The following is a 20,579-nucleotide window of genomic DNA, read 5'->3' as shown; positions in this document are numbered from 1 at the left end:
TTTCCTCCGGGTGCTTTGGGTGTTTCCCCTCACAGTCCAAACACATGCGCTATAAGGGAATGGATGAACTGAATTGTCAGTAGTGTATGAGTGTGAATGAGAGTGTTTGGGTGTTTCCCAGTTATAGATTGCTGCTGGAAGGGCATCCGCTGCTTAAAGCATATTCTGGATAAATTGAAGGTTCATTCTGCTGTGGTGTCCCCTGATTAATAAAGGGACTGAGCCGAAAAGAAACTGAATGAATGGCATTGAATAGTTTGCTGTATGTGAGATGTGCTCACCTTTTGGAGACTCTATAATGTGCGACGGTCAGAACTCCTGTTTTGGGATCTCTCACTGTGGCTCTCGCAAGCTGCAGAAAAAAACTCAACATCAGAAAGAGACAAAATAAAAGCAAAACACACATGCATCTCATTCACAACATCTCAGTCTCTCCATATTTCACAATGACTCGGCACCAGAAACCAGGTTGTGACATATACACTCAAGGGCCACTTTATTAGGTACACCTTAAATATTCCTCAGAATTTTATATTCCCATATTGACATGATAGCATCACGCAGTTGCTGCAGATTTGTCGGCTGGACATCCATGATGCCAATCTCCCGTTCCACCACATCCCAAAGGTGCTCTATTGGATTGAGCTCTGGTGACTGTGGAGGCCATTTGAGCACAGTGAACTCATTGTCATGTTCAAGAAACCAGTCTGAGATGATTCACGCTTTATGACATGGTGTGTTATCCTGCTGGAAGTAGCTATCAGAAGATGGGTACACTGTGGTCATAAAGGGATGGACACGGTCAGCAACAATACTCAGGTAGGCTGTGGTGTTGACACGATGTTCAATTGGTACTAATGGACCCAAAGTGTGCCATGAAAATATCCCCCACACCATTACACCACCACCACCAGCCTGAACCGTTGATACAAGGCAGGATGGATCCATGCTTTCATGTTGTTGACGCCAAATTCTGACCCGACCATCCGAATGTGGCAGCAGAAATGGAGACTCATCAGACCAGGCAACGTTTCTCCAATCTTCTATTGTCCAGTTTTGGTGAGCCTGTGTGAATTGTAGCCGCAGTTTCCTGTTCTTAGCTAACAGGAGTGGCACCCGGTGTGGTCTTCTGCTGCTGTAGCCCATCCGCCTCATGGTGTGTTCAGAGATGCTCTTCTACAGTTACTTCTGTTGCCTTTCGATCAGCTGGAACCAGTCTGGCTATTCTCCTCTGACCTCTGGCATCAACAAGGCCTTTGCGTCCTTCTCTTTTTCAGACCATTCTCTGTAAACCCTAGAGATGGTTGTGCGTGAAAATCCCAGTAGATCACCAGTTTCTGAAATACTCAGACCAGCCCGTCTGGCACCAACAACCATGCCACGTTCAAAGTCACTAAAATCCCCTTTCTTCCCCATTCTAATGCTCAGTTGAAACTGCAGCAGATCGTCTTGACCATGTCTACATGCTTAAATGCATTGAGTTGCTGCCATGAGAATGGCTGATTTTGCGTTAACAAGCAGTTTGACAGGTGTACCTAATAAAGTGTACAAATAATAAAGATATATATTTAGTTGAAGTCAGCATTATTAGCCCCATCTATATTTCTTTCACCAATTTCTGTTTAATGGAGAGAAGATTTTCTTCAACACATTGCTAATCATAATAGTTTTAATAACTCATTTCTAATAACACATTTCTTGCGTCTTTGCTATGATGACAGCACATAATATTTGACTAGATATTTTGCAAGAGAGCTTAAAGTGCAATTTAAAGGTTAACTAGGCAACAGTGGTTTGTTCTGTAGGCAATCTGAAAAAAATGATTACCATTATAACATTATAAAATGATTAATATTATTACCATATTATAACAATATGGTGCATTTTAGTGGCGAAAACAAAAACATTTTGGTTTGTTCTTCTTTGGAAACTCAGAGATGTGAATTTGGATGTCAATTAAATCGCTACACAACCTTGGAATTTGGAGGAAACTTAATGATTATTATTTAATTCTGACTTCACCTGTAGTCATCGCAATACTCAACAGCAATGTCGCATATTGCATCATCTTCACAGCATCGTCGTAGACTGACCTTGGGTGTGGCGATCTCCTTGATCTTCAGGATCTCCTCATCAGAAAGAGCCTCCAGAAAGCGCACGATGTGAGGACTGTCCCACTCATCCTCCTCCTTCATGGGTTTCAGCAGCAGACGGGGATTTCGGTTTCCGTCTCGATAGCGGCAGAACAGCCGGCTCTGCCTTTTTGGAGTCTGCAGGAGATTATGTTTTTTCAATTTTGGAACAACCTTCGGTGCATTTAGGATGAATTCATTTAAAAGTCATGCAGACAAATGTTAGAGGAGCTATGAGATGCAAATAATGTCCCAAAGAATATAATTGCTGGTAAATAAATAAAGAAAATAAATAAATAAATAAAATTACAAGTAAACTACTTAAGTTAAATAAAAAAACACAAATAAACAATTACAATTATTCATTCATTCATACATTTTCTTTTCGGCTTAGTGCCTTTATTAATCCGGGGTCGCCACAGCGGAATGAACCGCCAACTTATCCAGCACATGTTTTACGCAGCGGATGCCCTTCCAGCTGCAACCCATCACTGGGAAAACAATTACAGGTAAATTAATTTAAATAAATAAATATAAATGCAAGTAAATAAACCAAACAAAGAGCAAATAATGTCTGCATTTTCATTTAACTAAATGAAGAGTTTGGGTGAATCTCCAGTCACTTTATTTTGATGGTCCGTTTCTTACATTACATCTACATGCCAACTAATTCTCATTGGATTATAAGTAAACTGTTAGGTTGGGGTTAGGGTTAGTGTAAGTTGACATGTACTTGCAAAGTTTCTTATGGCCAGTTAAATGTCTGTTGGAGGAGCAGTATCAACAGACATTAAGCAGACCGTCTACTAATACTCAAATGGACCTTAAAAATAAGGTGTTACCAATGGCTCGTTTCCACTGACTGGAACGGTACGGTACGGTTCGGTTTGGTACGGGTCACCTTTATCAGGCTTGCGTTTCCACTACCAAGGGTACCCTTTTGGTGGGCGTGGTGTATGACAGAAAGTTTCAGTCGACGTCATTCTCGCCGGAGGAAATGTCTACAATAAAGCTGTACGGGTCACTTACATATCATATGAGAAGCACTTCTCATAAAACAGATGCTTCATACACATAAATACTTGTGTAGAAATGTTTATTACTAATTTTTATATGAACATGAGTTGATTATAACTGCAGATCAATGACGAGATCAGTGCGAAACAGCCTACTGTAACGTTTGTAATTATATTAAATAACTAAATAAATGAACATATATAAACACATACAGCCCCTTACAGTCTCCGATATGTTCCCAACTACAGAAGAACTACACACAACAGACATTTCGTCAGTATTTAGGTTCAAAAACAACACAAAATATAGCACACAGTCAGTGTAAACCTCTTATCTGTGTCTATAATATTCAGCAGCACATGTAGCCTCTGTTAAAGAGTAATTCCGTCATTCTTTCATATTAGTCCAAAAGGTGATAACAATAACAGTTAAACAAGGTATTTTGTTCACGTTTGCTGAAAAAATAATGTGCTCCTTTTTCTCCGGCTTCTCCTTTGTTTCTTCGCGCTTCACTCTCGCGTTTGTCAGTGTCTGACAGGATCGGGTTTCAAAAGCACATCAATAATCAAGCACAGGTTATTATCATCAGCTCAAGAAGTTTGTTATTTCAGATATAGACGCGCGGCGAGCGCGAGGAAGAAAGCGAAATCGCTCGCACTTCAGACTGCCTCGTAAAAAAACTACGGGGCACAGGGTAAATCTGCTCTACTCCATGGCTTTGTGGCTGTTTATCAAGACGACGAGAAGGTTTGTTTGAGCCCAGGTCGACCATGGCTCGTTATTATATGTATAAATAATTCCGCTGTAATCTCTCGGCTGTGCGTGCATTTTAAACATGGCGGGTTTTTTGTTTTCATTCTGGCTTGTTGCATAAGTGAATGACGTATCTCTGTAAACCAATAGCGTTCAGCTGCGCGTCTAGCTCCGCCTTTTGGTACCCTTTCTCGTGTTTGGTACCCTTTCGAAAGTGGGTGCCGAAAAAGTGGTACGGTACGGTTCGGTTCGGTACCAAACCAAACCAAACCGTACCGTACCACTCAGTGGAAACGGGCCTCAAATCTCCAATTGCCTCTAGATTCAATTATGATTCAGGAGGTATTTATTCATTTATAACAGGGGTTCCCAAACTTTTTCTTATGAAGGGCAAAAAACCAAACTTGATTGAGTCTAGTGGGTTATAGTTACCATGGGTAATTTCCTAATTTATTTAATAGTAGTTAAAATAACTAGAAAACATTGCTTTAATTTAACTAACACAACAATATTTTTTACATTTTATAGTGAGCTTATTACAGTTAAATCTCATTTATAACAGAATGCAATTAACACTAGTTTTTGCCTTGATTTGCTCGCCAATGTCTTCTGCATAGTCCTCTATCCGCCGAATTAGAAATCAAGATCTTTTTTAAAGGTATTCACCCCAAACAGGGGAGTTGCTAGACATAAAGCTCAACTGGGGCACACCCCCCTCCTCAAAAAAAAAATATTAAAGTTAGCTAAAAGTATAAATTAATAAAAGTATTCTTGTTATTATACAATTATTATTCTAAATAACCTTAAATGTAACTGAAAAACAATGTTAAGACACAACTGGAGTGAAATTCTAAAATCATTTAAGAAATCTTTTGCATAAATATTCATTTTATTTGAATGAAACTCTATAGACAATTCAATAAAATACAAAAAAAGATGTGTTATAGGATTATCTGTTGTAGACTTGACACATGGCAGATAATTAGGTTTATTAAGTCTTTACCTCCCTGACTCCTCATCCCTCCTTTTTGCTTCATACAAAAACATCAGGAGGCATGCTTAATAAGATCACCTTCATATTGTTTAAACTTTAGTTTTGTCGACTAGCAAAACAAAAAAGGCTGTTACGCCGGTTTTACAACGCATGAGCGGCGCGTGACAAGCAAGTAGCCTGCTTTTTTGGCGCGCATGTTAACTACCGGGACTCGCACCGGCAGAAGAGCAGCACGTGCAAGATGCGCGCGGGTTCTCTGCGTATACGCGGAGATGCGTCAGTTTGCTTTTTGATTAAACTACATTGCTTTCACCTGCGTTAGTTCGGTTGCACATAGAGAATAACGTCTTTATTTCGGAATTACCACTCTTAATAAACACACTTGCATATGAAGTAAATCATATCTCAAAGCGTTTACTGGGGCACTGGAGATTTTTACTGGGGCACGTGCCCCAGTAAATTGGGTCTAGCGACGCCCCTGACCCCAACCCTCTCCATCATTCTCCCTTTCTTCTCTGATGGGATGGTGGGCTAAATCAAATGTTACAATGGGCCAACTTTGGCCCGCGGGCCCTGATTTGGTCATCTCTGATTTATAAAGTGATTCTTGTTTTGTATTTTCTTGCAGTTTTCTTTCAGTTCTTGACTTAATAAATTAATTATATATTAATTATTAATTATATTAATATGTGAATATTAATTATACATATATTAATTATCCATTTGTTGTGGCTATTTATATATACAAGATTGAATCATTTTAAATCATTTAATTTCTTCCTTAAATTCTACCCAACGTTTTTTGTATATGCATATTTATTTATATTTAAAAAAAAATTATAATAATAAAAAAATTAATAAATAAATAAACATACATACATTTCTTTATTTGTATTTTACACAGTTGCATTTTTATCATATGTTATTTGTATTTTACAAACAAAGATACAAAAATTAAAAAGTATTTATTGAATATAAGGAATAAATTATTTCCTAGTGATGGGTTGCAGCTGGAAGGGCATCCGCTACGTAAAACATATGCTGGATAAGTTGGCGGTTCATTGCACTGTGGCCACCCCTAATTAATAAAGGGATTAAGCCGAAAAGAAAATGAATGAATGAATGAATGAATGAATAAATAAAATTTAAAAGCAATAATTTTGCCTGAAACTCTTAAAATTTCTACATTTTTATATACACTATCAGTCAAATGTTAGATTTTATTTACGTATTTGAAAAGTCTCTCAATTTCGTTTATCCGATCAAAAATCTGCTCACCATTTTGACGCCCTCCCCTCGGCACAGGGCCTCGTAAGCCTCTCTCTCAGGCAGGTAGTCTTTGGGCCGCTGGTATGTGTCCAGCTGAATGGGTCTCTCGTCTGCAGGTTCCGGCTGGGTCTGTCCTGAGTCTTGCAGCTCTTTAGACAGCAGACGCTCAAAGTAGCGCAGGTTCCCTCCTGCCCTCTGGTGGCTCGGCTCTGCAAACACACACACAAACATCTCAGAATGTTTTGTCCTTTCAGAAAGAGTTTTTTTTTCAGTCTAATGATAAAAAAAATACTTGTGTGTATTCAATATCAGTACTTTTGTAAAAGCAGCACTCCTTGTGTATATTACCTGTTTATGATAAGTCTCTTCATGCCAAGTCAATAATTGCAAGTAAATAAATAAATACAATTGCAAGAAAATAAATAAGGTAAATAAATAAATAAAATAAACAAATATAATTGCAAGTAAATAAATTAAATAAGGTAAATAAATGAATAAAAATAAATAAATATAATTGCAAGTAAAAAATAAATAAAATTAATTAAATTAATAAAAAATAAATATTAATTAATAAATATAATTGCAAGTAAACAAAAAATAAGTTGAATAAATAAAATAAATATAAATGTAGGATTTTTTTAAATTAATCAGATGAATATAATTGCAAGGAAATTATTCAAATAAATAAAAAAATAAACAAATAAAATTGCAAGTAAATAAATAAAATAAAAATAAATGCAAGTAAATAAATAAAACAAATAAGGTACACAAATAAATATAAATAAATAAAATTGCAAGAAAATTAATTAATTAATTAATTAATTAAAAATATATATATAAATTTAATTGCATGTAAATATATTTAAAGTATATAAATAAATAAAAATAAATAAATATAAAGCCAAGTAAATAAATAAATAAATAAAACTAAACAAACATAATTTCAGTAAAATAAATTATAAAGTAAATAAATATAATTACAAGTAAATTAAATTTGAAAGTAAATAAAATAAATACATATTATTTCATCCAAATAAGTTTCTTAAATAAATGAAATAAATAAATAAAAATGATTGCAAGTAAATAAAATAAACTAAATGTAAATAAAACAAATAAATACAATAGCAAGTAAATAAATTAAATTAATACAATATAATTGCAAGTAAATAAATAATGTAAATAAATAAAATAAATAAATAAGATTGCAAGTAAATAAATAAAATACATAAATAAAGCAAATGAATAAATTTAAATAATTAATATAATTGCAAGTTAATAAATAAAGTAAATTCATGTATAATATAAATATAATTGCAAGTAAATAAATTAAATAAAGAGAATAAATAAAAATAAATAAATATAATTGCAAGTAAACAAATAATCAAATATAAATAAACATAATTGCATATAAATAAATTTAAATAAAAAGTAAATAACTAAAAAAAAATAAATATAATTGCAAGTAAATGAATTAAATATGTTAAATAATTAAATAAAAATAATTGCAGTCAAATAAATAAATATAATTGCAAGTAAATAAAGTAACTCAATAAAGTAAATAAATGTAGTGCTGTGGATGTTGATGTTAGTGTTACCGATGGCCAGCAGGCGTCTGGTGAGCTCGATGGCTCGTGGCAGATCCCCCATCTGATAGACGGAGTAACTGAGATAATCCAGCACATCCGCTTTCGGTGTTTTGGCCTCTTCTCCGGAGTCCATCTGTCTGAGCGCCTGCTGCATCCACAGCACTGAGTGATAGTAATCATTGTCGTTGTAGGCCATTTTCCCCATGTCGAAGCAGTCGTCCACCGTCAGCAGAGCATTGTAACGCACTCCTGAAGATAAAACATTACACAGCCAATCAGTGCCGAGATCATGAGCATGGATTTCTGTGGTTTTTAGGCCCCGTTTGCATCTGGGGGTGCTCTTTTAACATGCGAGTCTTCAAATGAGTCTTATGTAAACACTTTAGTTTCATTATTTTGTCGTATTCTGCATCAATTTACTGTTGTAGTTGTATTAATAATTCTGTTTTTGTGCAAATGTTAGTAAAGTTATTCATTTTGTTTAGTCTTTGCCCTTTTTACTAATCAGTTTATTAATTTATGTATGCATGCACTTATGTATGTATTTATTTATATATTCATTTATGTATTCATTCATTTGTTTGTTTTCTTTTCGGCTTAGTCCCTTTATTAATCTGGGGTCGCCACAGCGGAATGAACCACCAACTTATCCAGCATATGTTTTACACAGTGGATGCCCTTCCAGCTGCAACCCATCACTGGGAAACATCCATACACATACACTACCGACAATTTAGCTCACCCAATTCACCTACAGCACATGTGTTTGGACTGTGGGGGAAACCGTAGGAAACCCACGCCAACACGGGGAGAATATGCAAACGCCACACAGAAATGCCAACTGACCCAGCTGAGGCTCGAACCAGCGACCTTCTTGCAGTGAGGCGACAGCGCTACCCACTGTGCCACTCCGCATAATTTTTGTAAGCATATTTATTACAAGTAATTATTACATAATTACTTTGTATGTACATATTTATTTAAATACATACATTATATATTATATACACAGTATATACTGCATATTAATTTATGCATACATGCAAATATTTATCATGTTTTTATTTAGTTATGTATGTATTATTTATTTATTATTTATTTATATATATTTATTTATTTATATAAGTAATTATGTATGTACGTATGTATGCATGTATGTATGTATGCATGTATGCATGTATGTATGTATGTATGTATGTATGTATGTATGTATGTATGTATGTATGTATGTATGTATGTATGTATGCATGCATGCATGCATGTATGTATGTATGTATTTATACATCTATTCATGTATGTATGTATGTATGTATGTATGTATGTATGTATGTATGTATGTATGTATGTATGTATTTATACATCTATTCATGTATGTATGTATGTATGTATGCATGTATGTATGTATGTATATATGTATGTATGTATGTATTTATAGAGTTACCCGAGTGCTGCCTCTGACCTGGCAGTTTTCCTTTGGAGAAACTCTCTGCGTCCAGTTTGTAGGTGTCCTGCAGACGCAGCAGAGCTTTGGCTGCTCCCTTCTCATCCTCTTCATCTGGGAAATACTGTCTGTGCACCGACATGTTGGAGATGAAGCCTTCACACCACAGGACAAAAAAAGAAAAACAAATAGGGCTGTCAAACATTTTTAGTAGATAAAATGTTCATCCAATGTTAATCCGGAGCTCCATAGGGTCATTTTACATGGCCGGCTGCTATAGCCAAACCTTTAATCACTCGTGCAATGCCAACCGTCGGTTTGATTGGTGCCAGCAGTGAAAATCTTTAGCTTTGGACAATGTGGAACATGTATTGTTCTCTGACGAGTCCACCATCGCTGTCTTTCCCACATCCAAGAGAGTTATGGTGTGGAGAAGCCCCAAAGAAGCGTACCACCCAGACTGTTGCATGCCCAGAGTGTAGCATAGGGGTGGACCAGTGATCGTTTGAACTGCAATATCATGGTTTTCCCTAAGCCCAATACTTACGCTACCACCAAACCATCCTGAAGGACCATGTGCACCAATGGTTCAAACTTTACATCCTGAAGTCGTTCTTCAGTCAGCTCAGCCATCCATCTGTGCCAGTCCAAAATATCCAGACAGAATGGACTGCACAGTTACCAGATATAAACATTATTGAGCCACTTTGGGGTGTTTTGGAGGAGCGAGTTAGGAAATGTTTTCCTCCAACAGCATCACGTAGTGACCTGGCCACTATTCTGCAAGAAGAATGGCTCAAAATTTCTCTGACCACTGTGCAAGACTTGTATCTGTCATTTCCAATGTGATCTAATGCTGTATTAGCCGCAAAAAGGAGGCCCTACACCATACCAATGAATAATTGTGGTCTAAAATCAGGCTTTCAGTTCCATTGTTCATCCTTGTGTATATATGATACCAATTAAAAGGCTAAATGGTTTGTGTGATAACTTAAATATTGAACCTAATTATTGATGTTCGAATAATAAAATATAACAGTTATTTGGGGATTTTGGAGGTAATTTCAGTCAATTTGCATTATGCAATTAATTAGCTTATAAATGTTAACCAAAGCCTTAGTAATATAACTTCGCCAAACAATCTGTGCGATGCTGGGCTTGTGTTGATGTCTCTGTATATTATCTCTCTCTCTCTGTCTCTTGATGATCATTTAAGTGGAAACATTCTTGAGAACTCCACGTGGCAACATGTAGCAACACATGCACACACAAGTCCACATTCAGCTGAGACGGGGCTTATGATAACATCACATTTTCTTATTGCGATTAATTGCTGAAGCTTTAATAACGGTATGTGGTTTTATCATGATATTGATATAAGGGGGCTAATAATATTGACCTTAATATGATTTAAGAAAAAACTAAAAACTGCTTTTATTCTAGCTGAAATAAAACAAATAAGACTTTCTTCAGGAGAAAAAATATTATAGGAAATACTGTGAAAATTTCCTTGCTCTGTTAAATATGATTTGGGAAATATTTGGAAAAAAAAAATTTACAGAAGGGGCGAATAATTTTGACTTCAACTGTATCTGTATGTTTATTCTAAAATATTATGTACCGTCATCATGGCAAAGACAAAATAAATGAGTTAGTAATTAGTTATTAACACTATTATGTTGACAAATGTGTTCAAATCTTCTCTCCGCTAAACAGCACTTGGGAAATATCTGAAAAGGGTTGTTTGTCTAGGTCTGGGTCATTTGTAGTGTTGTAGGACGCTATAATCAAAGATAACGACCTGGTTGGGACTGTAGCTTTATGATAGCTGTGCGTTTATAGCGCACTATAATTTTGTGGTGTGGTTACTGTTATACGGTTTTATCTTTTGGCATTATCTTTAAGCTGCCTTTTAAGAGCTGACAAGAGATTTATTCTGAAGCAAATGTTAAACGTGTTAGAACTGGTGGAGATCTCAGAGCATGCCAAATATGATCGAAGCCTATTTAAAACCCTTTAAAATATAATCTATTAAATATACTGTGCACGCTACCAGTTTAAGGTTTGCAATCATTCATTCGTTTTCTTTTCGGCTTAGTCCCTTTATTAATCTGGGGTCGCCACATGAGAATGAACCGCCAACTTATCCAGCATTTGTTTTATGCAGCGGATGCCGTTTCAGCTGCAACCCAACACTGGGAAACACCCATACACTCTCATTCGGACACATACACTACAGACAATTTAGCTCACCCAATTCACCTATAGCACATGTGCATGGTCCAGTGCTATACCAGAGCACCTAGAGGAAACCCATGCCAAAACGGGAAGAACATGCAAACTCCACGCAGAAATGTCAACTGACCAAGCCTGGGCTCGAACCAGCAACCTTCTTGCTGTGAGGCGATCGTGCTACCTACTGCGCCACCATGACGCAACAGCTTTGCAATTGTTAAGATTTAATGTTTTTACAAAAATTCCACACTTATTAAATACACTTTTCTTTATTTTAAGGCTGGGTGGTGTTTCAGTATATATCATTACAGTGGAATGAAATACTGTAAATGAAATCATAATGTTTTTCACACATATTCAAGTTTATTTATTATACCTTTTCCAGAACAACTACCATCATAAAGACTATGGACACTGTCATACACCAGGCACAATAAGGCGCAAGACGTGTTTGGCGTGATTTGTTGCTATTTTCAGACCAGCGCAACAATTTTCGCGTTTTGTGCTGCGTTGTTTAAATAGCAAATCCATTTGCACCACTTTGTGGACTCATGTGTGTGCTGATCTATAAAGGAGGTGTGTTAAGGCGCATTGTTGGTGCGTTGCTATTTTGAGAAACTGAAATAGACCGCATCATTGACCAGCTAAAAGCTGCTCTACAGTCCAACGCAGAGTGTGTTAGTTATGCGCCTATGTGGGTCCAAACACGTACACATTGCTTAATACACACAGGATGTACAGCAATACGCACATATATTTACAAATGAAAACAATTAAAGGATTAAAATGTTACAAAAATTAGTATTTTCTACATAATTATAAAAACCACTGCCTACATGCCTTTTTTCAGTTTATTCATGAAAATCTGCATTAGTATAATGTTATTATTATTATCAGTATTATTTATTATCTGCATATTTATATCTGTTTTAATAAACACAAGTTTAGATTTGTCCACCTGTGGGGTTTTGGAGACGTCTGCATCACCATATGGGGCATCAGAACAGGACGTGAGTTTGGATATAACTCAGTTGTGTGACCACATTTCATTGTTATTGTTCATTTATTCCTTTGCTGGAGATTAGAGCTGAATTTAGAAATAGTTTTGAAGCAAATCTTTGCGCTTAAACTAAATTAAATATTTAGGCTAATGGATGTCTTCAGTGGAATCAGTTTCCATCGTTTCTTATTCACGTAAGTATAGGAGTTAAAGTAAAGGAAGTAAAAATAAAGAGAAAGTAAAGAGGCTGAATGGAGGAGGCTCGTTTTTTATCCTTGCGCTGCAGATGCTCTGTGTAACTGTTTTCTCGCTAGTGAAGCGTTCAGTTTTTCCACTTACAAAGTCCGCCATGTAAATAGCAAATGCACCACGCATCTGACTCTTAAAGGAAATGGGAGATGAGACTCTGATTGGTTTAATGCATGTTATGCTCAAACCCTGTTAGACCAGGTGTGAATTTTTCCATCCTTAAAATAGCAAAAGTGGATTTGGACGCGCCCTTAATGCGTTATAATGATATAACAAATTGTAGTTATGTGTATATGAAACTACAAATAACATATATAGCAGGGCATTTAATTATTACTGTTTATTTCTTTGCATTTTAACTTTATAAACTATAAAATCATGGGTCTTCTCACGGTTTGTGTCTTATTTTGGGAGCCAACTGACAGTTGTTTGCTCCCCTCTTTTTCCCCTGCTCTGTCGACCACGCCCACTCCTCCCTCTGCTCACAGCGCTCCACGCCCATCATTAAGCTTTTTTTTTAATTCTGAGGTAGACTTAAACTGAATAAGGAGGTTTCATGGTCCTTTAAGCTATTTTTTTTTTATTGTCTATGCCTAATTACCCTAACTTTAGCCTAATTAACCTAGTTAAGCCTTTAAATGTCACTTTAAGCTGAATACTAGTATCTTGAAGAATATCTAGTCAAATATTATGTGCTGTCATCATGGCAAGGATAAAATAAATCAGTTATTAGAAATGAGTTATTAAAACTATTATGTTTAGAAATGTGTTGGATAAATCTGCTCTCTGTTAAACAGAAATTGAGGGGAAAAAATATACGGGGGGCTAATAATTCTGACTTCAACTGTATATATTTTTAGTCCAGGCAAAGTAAAAGAAACAAAACTTTCTCCATAAAAAACCCAATATAATACAGTAAAAAATGTTTGTACTATTTTAAAAAACATGTCATTTGAAAAATATTTCACAGGAGGGTTTATATAAACAATACTATACCATCAGAAGGGTCCTGAAGCACCAGGCTCTCTAACTCGGACCACTCTGTGTTGAGTCTCTTCATCAGTTTATAAGCGTTCACCGGGTGAGCCAGGAAGCCTTCAGGATCTGATGTGGATGTACGCGTCAACTTATCCAGTTTATTAGCCCAGCTGGAGCCAGCAGATGGAGAAGACACACAGCAAAACAAACACACACAGAAATGAGTCACGGCTTCATGTGCAGTCATGAAAAAACATGCACTTCAGAGACAGACAGACTCACCTTCTGACAGTTTCAAGCTTCAGCTCTTCTGCTTGAATGTATTCTTTTAGGGACTGGACCAGTTCCCGCTCGGTGAATATCAGGTTGGTCATTTGGCCTGTGAAAAGAAGTGGAAAAACCTTTAAAATGGCTGGGTGCCCAAACTTATCTGTCATATTAAAGACCAACAAAATATCATTGAGAGCTGTGGGCCGAAGGTAAATTTAACCAAACTATACTACATTCGATTCGCCATTAGTAATTTCATAATTTATTTCATTCATTTTCCTTCTGCTTAATCCCTTTATTCATCAGGGGTCACTAACTTATCCAGCATATGTTTTAAGCAGTGGATGCCCTTCCAGCCGCAACCCATCACTGGGAAACATCCATACACTCTCATTCACACACACTACGGTGTACTTCACCTATACCACATGTCTTTGGACTGTGGGGGAAACCAGAGCACCAGGAGGAAACCCACACAAACCCAGGAAGAACATGCAAACTCCACACAGAAATGGTGAGCTGAGGCTCGAACCAGCGACCTTCTTGCTGTGAGGCGAACGTGCTACCCACTGCGCCACCGCGTCACCTCTCCTAACTAATTTCATAATAATAATAATAATAGAAAACATTACTTTAAATTGTATCAACTAACGCAGTATTACTGTTCAAATGAAAACTTATTGCAATAAAAATGTATATCATTGTGGATTTCAATGCTGAATAGACTAGTCAAGCCGAATCTACATTTGCATTTACCCTTTATTTACTTGTTACTTGGTCAACTCTTCTCTGCATCCACTGACTTACATGGCGAGCTACCGGACAAACTGGTAACAGCGGAAAAGCCGTCCATAGGGAGATAAGCAGTCAGGTGGTAAGCATGAAAAGGAATGGCGTCATACCCCCCTGTAGCATTCAATGCAGCCATACGTATCTCAAGGTACATAATTCGCGATCTCCTGAAATGTATATAGGGCTACGTTTTCTGAATGAGTGTTGGTAAACAGGGAACATTTTACTAATGTTTTGTAAATTTTACTTTTTTACATGGATTGCTGGATGTACCTATTGGGTAGCTTTACAAGGACAAAGGAAAATTAAGACCCGTTTAATTGTATTAATGACATACAACACCATATTTCTGTGAATTTTTAATTTTTTAGTTTTTTCACCTTTTATTGGGATAGGATAGTGGGGGACAGACAGGAAAGCATTGGGAGTAAAGAGAGTGGAATGATCGGCATTGGCCCTCAAGCCCAGAATCGAACTCAGGTCGCCAGAGCACTATGTTGCTATATGTCAACACACTTAACCACTAGGCTATTGGTGCCAACATATTTCTGTGAATTTAAAGACTTTTTAAGGTCTAAAATTTCCTTTTTTAAATCTAAGACATTTGCGTAAAAGCCTGTATAAAGCCACAATATTCACATGCGTTTGGAAAAATCAACTGTCAAATGGTTTTCTTGTTGTGTCTGCATGAAGTTTACCGATCGAGGTGAAGATTTCTGCTCGCGTGGGAGAAGAGAAGCACAGAGTCGACAGCAGAAACACCAGAAATGCTGCCATGGTCGAGAAAAACCTACAAAGGAAACCAGACAGACATTTGAGAAATGTGCAGATGTCATTGGAGTGAACCAAAATCTTTAAATGGAAATTGCGGCGTTCGTTATGAATAGATTTGGTAGGCTACACACTGGTTTGATTTAAAGATATATATGGAGTTATAGGAGCAGCAAAACTACACACATGTGTATTAAGCTGGTTTACAACTGAAGACTGCTTATTAAACACAAAGCGGAGTCAAAAGAGCTTCACCACAAATGGGTCAAGAAACAGCTGCAAACTGAAGAAAAAAGTATGAGAGACACTTGATTAAACAAACACACAACACACACCATGTTTCTAAGCATTTATACGTTCAGTAACATGTTTAATTTCAATAAAATCGGGGATAAATGTTTTCACTCTGATGTACATTCAGTTTTTAAAAGGAGGCATGACACTATTCTGCAATAACAATAACATTGAATCCTTGATGTACTTCATACCTAACATTTTATTTTATTATATAGTACATTTATATATATTATCCTATTATTTTTCTTTATAGTTAGTGTCACAGTGTTTACAGTAGTTTTGTACTACTGTACCGATCGATACTGAAATTTTAAATACGTCCATTTCCTGCTAATATTTGAGCGTTGTTGAGCGCGTTCTTAAACCGCGCTGATTTGCCATTGAATTTGCCTAGAATAGCAGAGTCGAGTAAAGGAGGTCGAGCCTTCTCATTTATAGCTCCTAAACTCTGGAATAGCCCGAGGCTCAGACACACTCTCCCAATTCAAAACTAGATTAAAGACCTATCTCTTCAGTAAAGCATACACTTAGTGCACCACTTAGTGGGCTTCCACACAGGTTCTGCATCTTGTTTATATACACTATGAACAGCATCTACGCTAATTATTTTCTTTATTCTCCATTTCCACCTGGGGATACTCTTCCCGAGGCCCTCAGACTATGCAGAGTCACTGATTCGATCCAAGACCAACGACGAGATGATCCCAAGGTTTCCATATCCTGGACCAGGCCGTATCCTGAGCAGCTGCTGTGATGGTCATGGAAGAGTGGAGAACATGAGACTGATTCCTGTGACGCTCCAGAGACAGACGAGTCTTCGCTGAGGCCAGCTTCCAGCCTTCGCCACTGAGACTGCAGCTCTGCACAAGACGTTTGGCCAGCGGAGAAATTAAAATGGTCGTGCCCAACTGAGCCTGGTTTCTCTCAAGGTTTTTTTTCTTCACTTTCGCCATTTAGTGAAGTTTTTTTCCCTCTCCGCTGTCGCCACTGGCTTGCATGGTTCAGGATCTGTAGAGCTGCGCATCGTTGGATTTGCTCTTCAATATTTGGACTCTCAGTAGTGATTATTAAACCACACTGAACTGAGCTCAACTGAACTGAACTTAAACACTACAAACTGAACTACACTGTTCCTATTTACTGTGACCTTCTATGTGAAGCTGCTTTGACACAATCTACATTGTATAAGCGCTATACAAATAAAGGGGAATTGAATTGAATTGTGTTCACGTGCTCAACAGAAATGACTGTGATTGGCCGTGAAGGTCATCAACTCACCAAACACACCGCTGTTTAGTGTTTACTGAGTGTAACCACAGCTACATCGACACTGGAGCGTTTTAAAGCCGCGATTCATCAGCAGATCGCTCGTATATCAGCTTATTGACAAACCAGCTGATCAATGTGTGTTTGAAACGTGACTTTTGTCCCTGTATCTGTGTTTACAGCGGTGATTTTGGTGAACTGATGACCTTCACGGCCAATCACAGTGATTTCTGTCGAGCATGTGAACACAACGGTAAATCAGCTCTGTTTAAGAACACACTCAACAGCGCTCCAATTTTAGCGGGAAATGGACGATTTTAAAATCTCAGTATCGATTGGTACTGAATTACAGGAACTTGTAAATCTGACATACACCATGAGAAGCAGACACGCATGTGGGAACGCTGGACAGGGAGAAGCAGCTCATTTAACTTCAAAGCCACAAGAGATGAATTAATATCAAAGAAAATCAGCATGTCGGTAATAAGGGAATATTTTGGTTGCAATAACATTATTTTTATTAGTGCAATAACAATGTTAAAAAGATATATTGTGCAGCCCTATAGTATACTATGAATGTGAGGGTTGGACCTAATAAACCTTTTAGCAAATGACCAGTCATTACTGTAAAACCACACAACCGGTTTCACTGGGTGTGGGTCAAATTGGTTGAGCTTGATATGAAAACCACAACTCTTTTAAACAATCAGAAATCCCACAATTCAATTTACTTTCAGGAGGTCACAATCCAGTTCCAACATGCACTGAACTGTGCAGGTGGGAAATATTCAGTGAATTTAGGCGGCTTTGTCAACTTCTGTGTAAAGATTCTATGTAATCGTCCAAGTAAAATCATGTTTGCTTTACTGCTACACAACATAAACAAAAAAAGGTATGAATAAACATCTCTGCGTACTAGATGTGTCAATATTCAGTTACACAACATAAGATTTGTAACGTTTTTATCATGGACATTGCAAAATACTGCGAATAGATAACATTTTAAAATACTATTAAGAATATTCTGACTTGCATTATCAGTGTTGTTCATCACACCATCAACACTTAAAGACGTTCATTCATTCATTTTCCTTCGGCTAAGTCCCTTATTTATCAGGGGTCGCCACAGCGGAATGAACCGCCAACTATTCCAAGATATGTTTCAAGCCCTTCCAGCTGCAACCCAGTACTGGAAAACACCCGTACACTCTCACATTCACACACATACACTACGGCCAATTTAGTATATTCAATTCTCCTATAGCGCATGTGTTTGGACTGTGGGGGAAACCGGAGCACCCGGAGGAAACCCACAGCAACACGAGGAGAACATGCAAACTCCACACAGAAATAAAATAAAACAAGTCTAAACCAATCCCTGTGGCTCCTGTAGATACACTGAGGCCAACCGGTTGATCTGTGCAAGAAAACGAACATTATTTACAATATTATTAGTGCGTTAAAAGAAGATTTAAGCTGAATCTGTGGTTCTTGGTGATTTGGATAATGCAGGTCAATTGATACCCCATTTTGAGATAAAGTATAAACACATACAAACAAGTCTAAATCAATCCCTGTGGCTCCTGTTGACACACTGAGGTCTTATAAAGATAACCGGTTGATCTGTGCAAGGGAATAAACATTGTTTACAATATTATTAGTCTTAATCCACAGTTTAGGCAGTTGGTTTTGCACTATTCTGCACTCACTACGCTTGTGCGCATGCAGAGAACTCGTTGGCCAGGCTGTGAAATAAAGCCAATACTATGTTTATAACATTATGATATAATTATTTTAATTTTTGTATTAAATGGTGTTACTTTTCTTGCACAGAGTGATTGTTTAGCTTCATGAGAAGTCCGCGTTTCATCAGAAGCTGCAGGGATTGATTTGGACGTGTTAGTGTGTGTTTATTTTTAATCTCAAAAACGGGTAACCATTGACTGCCATTACATATTCACCAGCTAAAAATCTTCTTTAATGCTCTACTTAGGAAAAAAGGGTCACCTACATCTTGACTGAGAGTCAGTAAATTAACGAAATTCCAAAAATGTACATTTTACTCACTATTCTGACCTTGCGTTTCTTTTTTTCTGTAGAACACAAATGAAGATATTTTGAAGAATGTTGGAAACAAGTAACCATTGACATTCATAGTAGGTAAAATAAATAACATGGAAGTCAATGGTTTCTTGTTTCCTACATTTTTCAAAATATCTTCATTGAATTCTTCATATTTTGAAGAATATTAAAAGCAAGTAACCACTGACATCCATAGTATGTAAAACAAATAATATAGAAGTCAATTGCTACTGCTTTGCAGCATTTTTCTAAATATATTCATTAGTATTCGACAAAAACTCACAGATTTATGACAAGTGAAACATGAGTAAATGATTTAAATTTTTTGGAGAGTCGAATAACTGCTTTAAAGGCAACTAACTATCAGATTATTGTTTGAAAAAGATTGATTTTACTATAAGAACAAACTAACATGACCTCAAAACTAAAATAAAAAAGGTTGAAATGAGCCCAAGAGACTGATGACGACACCTTCTAGAAAATTTCCTCTCCACCCACAGCAGCAGAAACATGCGGCTGAAGTTTGAGCCTCAGCAAAACTCTTCATAGAACATACATCTACACTCAAACACTGATGTATGCTCGTTTTTTATAAAAAAATTAAGTTGAATAAACATAATAATTTACAGTACATTCAGCTAAACGCACACACTCGTGCCAAAAATGATTTAACACCTGCAGAAAGTCAGACACAACTCCAAATATTTCTCAAAATTTCAGAAATCAATCTAAAACAAGCTGAAAAGCTTCAATTAAATGTGTTAAATCATCAAATTAAAGTAACATATCATACATAACTCAACTTAATTTTGACAAAGTTACTTAACCAGTGTTTACGATACTTAAACTACACCACTTGCTAATACAATACTGCTCTAAAATGCATGACAATCGATTAAAAGCGACACTTGCTTAAATAAAAACCATTAAACTAACATATTTCTGTAATAAACCTTATATAAATGTCAGAAATCACAGGTAACGTTATAACACACTAACGTTATGTTGTACTAATGTTAGTAAGTTACAACGCGAAATTCTGTTGCAAATCAAAACAACCCACTTACCTTAATGTAAAAACGGCTGAAACGTATTATTTATCGTGTCGTTTGGTTTGTAAGTACCATGTGAGGTTAGAGCTCGACTACAGGAGTTTAATAACACCCGTCCGCTATGTTTCAGATGGTCTTGCAGTGATTTTTTAGTGGCTGCCACGTACAGAAGACCCTCTCGACACTTTCCACACGCACCCGCAACGCTTCTGATAGCTGCGCACGCGCATTCCCAACCACATCGCAAACGAGCATAATCTCACCTAGTCCTTACTTGGAGAAAATATCTGTCTTCATATTAAAAACAAGCGACTCTTTATGTCAGATTAAATGTGTATCTATTTGCCTCTGATAATAAGCATTTGACGTCTGAAATTGGCACGACTTCATAGATC

General features: G+C 36.7%; 1 protein-coding gene across 5 annotated transcripts in view; it reads right to left on the bottom strand.

Annotated features, from left to right (window-relative positions):
• The window catches only part of p4ha2 (procollagen-proline, 2-oxoglutarate 4-dioxygenase (proline 4-hydroxylase), alpha polypeptide 2), a 35,947-nt gene extending 15,572 nt beyond the window's left edge, over positions 1-20,375 (bottom strand). For 2 of the 5 annotated variants that reach the window (XM_056446627.1, XM_056446626.1), the window contains exons 1-9: positions 20,200-20,375; positions 15,415-15,506; positions 13,937-14,033; positions 13,673-13,824; positions 9,193-9,348; positions 7,761-8,000; positions 6,175-6,374; positions 2,094-2,270; positions 282-352 (exon numbers count right to left, since the gene is read on the bottom strand). In XM_056446627.1, coding sequence (XP_056302602.1) covers positions 282-352; positions 2,094-2,270; positions 6,175-6,374; positions 7,761-8,000; positions 9,193-9,348; positions 13,673-13,824; positions 13,937-14,033; positions 15,415-15,493 — 1,172 coding nt within the window. In that variant the 5' untranslated portion in view covers positions 15,494-15,506; positions 20,200-20,375. The remainder of the gene's footprint in view (positions 1-281; positions 353-2,093; positions 2,271-6,174; positions 6,375-7,760; positions 8,001-9,192; positions 9,349-13,672; positions 13,825-13,936; positions 14,034-15,414; positions 15,507-20,199) is intronic. The other 3 variants (XM_056446629.1, XM_056446628.1, XM_056446630.1) reach the window with 2 other exon arrangements.
• Positions 20,376-20,579: the final 204 nt, after the last annotated feature.

The sequence above is a fragment of the Danio aesculapii genome, chromosome 21 (assembly GCF_903798145.1).
Source record: "Danio aesculapii chromosome 21, fDanAes4.1, whole genome shotgun sequence".
Classification (NCBI taxonomy): Eukaryota; Metazoa; Chordata; class Actinopteri; order Cypriniformes; family Danionidae; genus Danio; species Danio aesculapii.
This window is presented reverse-complemented; position numbering and strand designations above follow the sequence as displayed.